The 5,880-nt window shown below is 52.8% G+C and overlaps 1 protein-coding gene across 1 annotated transcript in view; it reads left to right on the top strand.

The window, feature by feature from the left end:
* Positions 1 to 5,880, top strand: part of RGS12 (regulator of G protein signaling 12) — a 122,188-nt gene that overhangs the window by 64,722 nt on the left and 51,586 nt on the right. The window contains exon 3 of the mRNA XM_023738004.1: positions 632 to 653. Within this exon, the coding sequence (XP_023593772.1) occupies positions 632 to 653 (22 nt within the window). The remainder of the gene's footprint in view (positions 1 to 631; positions 654 to 5,880) is intronic.

Raw genomic sequence — 5,880 nt, 5'->3', positions numbered from 1 at the left:
GAACCTGGGGCAGGCGACGACCGTGAACCTGGGGCAGGCGACGACCGTGAACCTGGGGCAGGCGATGACCGTGAACCTGGGGCAGGCGACGACGGGGAACCTGGGGGAGGTGACGACGGTGAACCTAGATCCCAGTGGCGTGAAATGGGTTCAGGACAGAGGCGACACAGGCACGCTCCTGCCCCCAGCACGCGGACATCCAGGCAAGTGGACGCTGAGTGCCCTCTCTTCAAAGCAGGTGGCCCTGAGCTTGGTCTGCCTGTGGTGGCTGCCCTGGGCATTGGTGTGGCCACAGAGTGCTGGGGCTCCAGGCTGAAAGTCCTGAGTCTGAACAGAGGTTTTCACTGAGGAAGTTACTAAGCCTGTGATGTCAAACGTGCCAGGATTTGTTTTTCAAATGAAAGTGATGAAGCTGCTGTGCCGGCCAGCCTTCCCCAGCTGGGCGGGTCCCTGGGGGTGGGACCGAGCTCTTGACTCACTGAGGTGTCTGGCTCTGCTCGGACACCTGCACTCGGTGTCAGCTCTGTAACCTCCCCCGGAAGCTTCCAGATTCGTTCCTCAAGTGGACATACTTTTTCCTGAGTTTGTCATGAGGCTTCATTAACTCATGTCTCTCTCTCTTTTCTTTCAGTCTGCAACTGTGTCTGATGGTGGTAAGTCACAATTTCTGATGTCTCTTTTTATTGTTTTTCATGAAGTTTTGACATTGTAGAAGTGTGTGTGCCACTCGACCCACTCAGGAATGGTGTCTCCTGCCTTCCTCCCTTCTTCCCGGGGGCCGGGCTGCTCATCAGGGCCTATTCTCTCTGAGTTTCTGGCCGCTCCAGGTGGGCCCAGTGTGTGTTTGGGAAGCTGTTCACCGCACAGAAATGTTGGAAACCTGAACTTGGGTGCGATAAGACATCTGTGGCCACTTTGGTGTCACTGCTGTTTGCTTGAGCTGCAGTCTCTCACCTCACATACCTGTGTGACAAGTTCAAACAGATTTCTGCTGCCCGTTGTTGTATAACCAGCTTGAAACGAGCAAGTTACAAATGAGCTCAAAGCTGATTTAGAGCAATTCTGGAAATTCAGGTGAGACTTTTAGTTGCTGAACTTCCTTTTCTGAGGAAAGATAAAGTAGACGGATTAGAGTTTGGGGGTGAACCTGAATCAAAACCTTTCTTATTGTCCTCAATTAATTTTACCTAGGGGAATGCTTTTAATGGGACTGAGCCAAAAGGGAAACTGCCAGAGATGTCTTATTTCACCTAAGAGTTCTCTGATGCAATCCTAATCATTTTACTTCAGTGATTTTTTTTTTTTTTTTTAACTAGGACAGAGTTTCTTGTAAATGTTCCATTTGTTATAATACTCATAAAAGTTGTTATGCTCAAAGTCGTGCTTTTACATATTTTTAGTTGACCCTTCTGTCTTTGAGAGTTGAATTACATAATTCATCAAAGGTATTGAACTTTATTTTCATGAAGTATGGTTGTGGTGGATCTGAAGTCAAGATAATGGAAGCAGAAGGTGCCAGGGCCGGGCAGGGAGGAGACGCGGGTGGCCTTGTGGCCTGTAAGTTGAAGAGAAGCTCGGTGGAGCCTCTTTCTGTCGCCCGTGACTGCTGACTGCAGGCAGTCCTTGGCATTAGAAGGGTTGCTTCTAAACGGCGAGAAGGTCAGTCCTTCCAGCGAGGAGGCCGCCCACTGCTGACTGGGGCCCCTGCCTGGGTCACCACGTGGGAAGTGCGCGAAGCACGCCTCGCATTACAGACGTACTAATCCCTGGCGCTGGACCCTGGGAGCCTGGAGTGCTATGGGCTTCTTCGCTTGTATAAAAGGAATTACGTTACCTAGTTTATGTACAGAGATGATCATGTTTTTTAATCTGGGGGTGGGAAAATTCCCTTCAGGAAGAGAAACAGGACCTGTAACCAAGTCTGGGGTAAAGGTGCGTGGTGTTTATAACATTCTGCTCGGGTGCACTGTTTCCTCTGGGTTCTGGCGGATGTTTTCCTGGTAGAAGGCATTCATTTCTGTAGGACGTTTCTGAATTTGAGAGGTTTATTTGCTATGTTCAATTTAATCGTGGTTATTAGTATTTATTCATCTCTAAAATCTGTCTCCGGTCGGCAATAGGTGTAGGAACCCCCAGGAGTTTCATTACTGTGTAGGTCACTTTACAATTTTTCAAAAAGCTGAATTTCCTGAGTGTGGGCAGTCCTGACTCACTCCCCCACACTGGGCCCCCAACTCCCTTGCATCCTGTCTGTGGGAAGTGGTGTCCTGGCTGGGCATGGGTCCCCAGCCCCAGTGGTCCCCACTTCTCTCTCCCCACCAGGGGTGGACGCCCCTTCTCGCTCCAGAGACCCTCTGTGGCAGGAGGAGGAGGGAGGGAAGAACTCACTCTTTCTTTCAGGAATGTTCACTGAATTTCAGGAGCTGTGCTAGACAGCTTGTATGTGTTTTATTTATTCACTTTTCTCTGCTTTTTCTTATTTTGCCGTCTTCACTCTCTATTCTGATCGTAACAGTAAAAACAAACCCGAAAAACCAAACCCGTTGCCTTCAAGTCGATTCCAACTCACAGTGACCCTGTAACACAGAGTAGAACTGCCTCACAGGGTTTCCAAGGAGCAGCTGATGGATTCGAACCACTGACCCTTTGGTTAGCAGCTGAGCTCTTAACCACTGCACCACCAGGGCTCCAAGAGTAAAAACAAGTGACCCCGTTTAATCTGCGAGTCAGTTCTAGGAGGCACGTGTTACATCTGGCCATTCATGTAGGGACTAAGTGACTGGGACTCAGGCCTCAAGGTCTGTCTGAGCTCCCTGCTGCGCACTCCCCACCCAACCCCGTGACTCAGGAGTTCAGGCTCCACTCAGGACCCTCCAGTTCCCACAGCCCCTGCCCGCCCTCTCTTCCGACTCCTGCTTCCCTGGGACGTGCTGGGCTCCCCTGCCCGAGCTAAGAGAGGAGACCCCCTGCCCTGCCTGTCTCCACAGCAGGGGACAGGGCTGTCAGGACCCAGGCAGAGACTTGGAATGTGCTTCCACGCAGAGCTGTGTTTATGTTCTGTGGTCGGCCCATCAGCAGCTAGGGCGTCCCGCAGTCTGGCCTGGGAACTCCAGCCACACGCTGTTTCTATGGGAAAAATGCAGTGCGCCTTCCAGGCTGAGACTCAGAAGCCAGCTTTGGAGAGCAACCTGTCCCCAGGCTGGGGACAGTCCCCTCATCTCCAGGCTGGCTTTGGTAGCTCAGCAGTGAGGGGCCGTGACCCAGACACAGCTTATATGCAGGTAACCACCCGTGAGGCCCCCGCTCCAGCCCTTACTCCAGCCCCCCGACTTCCGCACGTCCCGTCTGTGGGAAGTGGTGCCCTGGCCAGTCGGTGGGTGCTGGACTCACTGAGACTCGTATTCCACGTCACATATTGTTGTTTTATCATGTATATTGTTGTACGTATGTTGTTGTTAGCTGCTGTCGAGTCGGTTCCGACTCGTAGCGACCTTGTGCTCAACAGAACGAAACCCTGCCTGGTCCTGCGCCATCCTCACAATCATTCACAATCGTTGCTATGTGTGAACCCATTGTTGTAGCCTCTGTGTCAGTCCATCTCTTTGAGGGTCTTCCTCTTTTTTGCTGACCCTCTACCTTACCAAGCGTGTATGTATACAACGTCTCATATATACATAGAGCCAAGTTTTGTGGCTTTATTTCAAGGAAGTCGGACATGCTGTTTTTGTCATTTTTGTCAACTTGCAGTTTACTTTTTCACTTTCTGAGAGGGAGGGGGCCCTTAATGACACCCCCCGCCCCCGCAGCCAAAGTGGGTCCCGAGAGAGGAGAGTGAGCGATTCAGCCTGAGGGGCAGACCAGCCCCGGGCTGAGATACAGGGACAGTTTCTGGCTCAGGAAAAGGAAGCGCTTTCTAGAAGTTAGGGAGAGGTCTGCCTTATAGGAAACCAGTCAAACAGTTACGCAAACAGTAGCTTGGGGTCAGCCTGCAGAAAAAGCTGGCAGCCATCAGTGCTGACCTCCAAGTGGTTGGTGGACGAGAAACCCACCCGATGCTCTGGTTCTGGGGTTGGCTTGCAGAAAGAGCTGGCAGCCATCAGCGCTGACCTCCCAGTTGCTGGTGGATGAGAGTACCCCCTGATGCTCTGGTTCTGGGGTTGGCCTGCAGAAAGAGCTGGCAGCAACCAGTGCTGACCTCCCAGTTGTTGACGGGAGAGACCCTCCCCGCCCGCTCCACCGATAATTTGGTTCTGTGGTTGTCACCGCGCAGCTCCATCATGACAGAAGCTCGTTCTCACATTTTATTTGTTTTCTTCTTCTCTGTACCACCTGCCCCTCTCACCTGACCTTAGAGGGTGCAGTGTTTTCGGTCATTACTGGGCCAGTCTTTGGAAGTGGAGAGTGAGACTCCACTTGAGAAATGCTTCTGTGAACGCCCTGTCCACACGTGCACGCTGGGCTGTGGTCATGGGTAGAGTCAGAGTGTGAACTTGGCCGGTCTACGTGACACGTCCACTTTGGCTGCTTCGTGAACACTCCAAACTTAACGAGTCCATCCCAGCTCTCAGACCCCTCCCAGGGTCGTCCCCAACCCCTGTAAAGGTATAGCCAGCACCCCCCACCTCTGATGGCAGAAGCCTAGGAGCCACCCGACCGAGGCGCTGGCTTGCTTAGTAGGCCCCCCACTTGTAGCCCTCCCCACCTCTGCTGGCCCTGCCACGTGACCGCCCGTCCTCTTCCCGCTCTCTCTTAAACGCCCGCCCCTGCGCAGAGGGTGTCATTGCAGCCATCTGCTTACGATTCACACTGGTCACATGCTCCACCTGCTAGTAGCCGTCTGTGGGTTTCTGTGGCCCTCAGAACAAGTCACACACCCTCTCACAGCTGGCCACTCCCAGCCAGCCTCGCCTTACATGCCCCGTTTGCCCCCTGTGGTCCCCACCCAGTCCCCAGGGCTCCCAGGCCCCCGAGGGGCATATGTAGGGGTGTTGCAGGGCACTGTACCCACTCTGGGTAACCCTAACCCTAATCCAGCTCCCCATGTGACTGGCCCCTGTGCAGGTGTGTACCCTTCCCTCTCTGAGGGAATGTATCTGTTTACTCTTGGGGAAAAAACAAACTGTCAGACTTCCGGCAAAATGGCACTCTAGGCAGAAGCACCACCCCGTCCCTCCACAGCAAAGATCCGAAAAACTAAGCCAAACAGAGAACACAACAACAACAATCCTGAAACCCTAAAACATCAAATGAAGAGATGAAGAACTCAGCCAAGCACCAAATGGAGTGAGAAAACTGACGGAGAACGGAGAGCAAGGAGAGATTCATGAAGAGGTCCCCTACCAGCTAACGCAGTGCGGATCCGCCATCTTGGACTCCTGTTGGAGACCAGCAAACGGGGTACGAGAAAGCAGCTTCACGAAGCTTCCAGCGGGAGACAGAACAACCGGTAATTTGCGATATACGCTTTCCCACCCCCCACCCTTCTTCACCTGCACTTGGCCTCCTCTGCTTCCTGCGGCCACAATCTCTTGTCTGGGAAATACTGGCTGCTTGGATTCCACACACCTGAAAGGGCCGGCTCTCTGAGTGCCATTTGTTGGCTGCTGGTGTTGCTTTTTTCCACTTCTTTTGAATTCTTCCTTACCTCTCACCACCTCCCCCTCCTTTCGCTCAAATACCTGGCTCCGAGTGCCATCTTTGCCTCTTCCTGAGGGGCTGCAGAGCTCCGGTAATTTGTGATATACGCTTTCCCACTCCCTACCCTTCTTCACCCACACTCGGCCCCCTTTGCTTCCCATGGACACAGTCTCTTGTACGAGAAACATCGGCTGCTTGGATTCCACCAGCCCGCACTAGCTGGCTCTCTGAGTGCCATTTGTT

Source organism: Trichechus manatus, unplaced genomic scaffold (assembly GCF_000243295.1).
Source record: "Trichechus manatus latirostris isolate Lorelei unplaced genomic scaffold, TriManLat1.0 scaffold00111, whole genome shotgun sequence".
Taxonomy (NCBI): Eukaryota; Metazoa; Chordata; class Mammalia; order Sirenia; family Trichechidae; genus Trichechus; species Trichechus manatus.
This window is presented reverse-complemented; position numbering and strand designations above follow the sequence as displayed.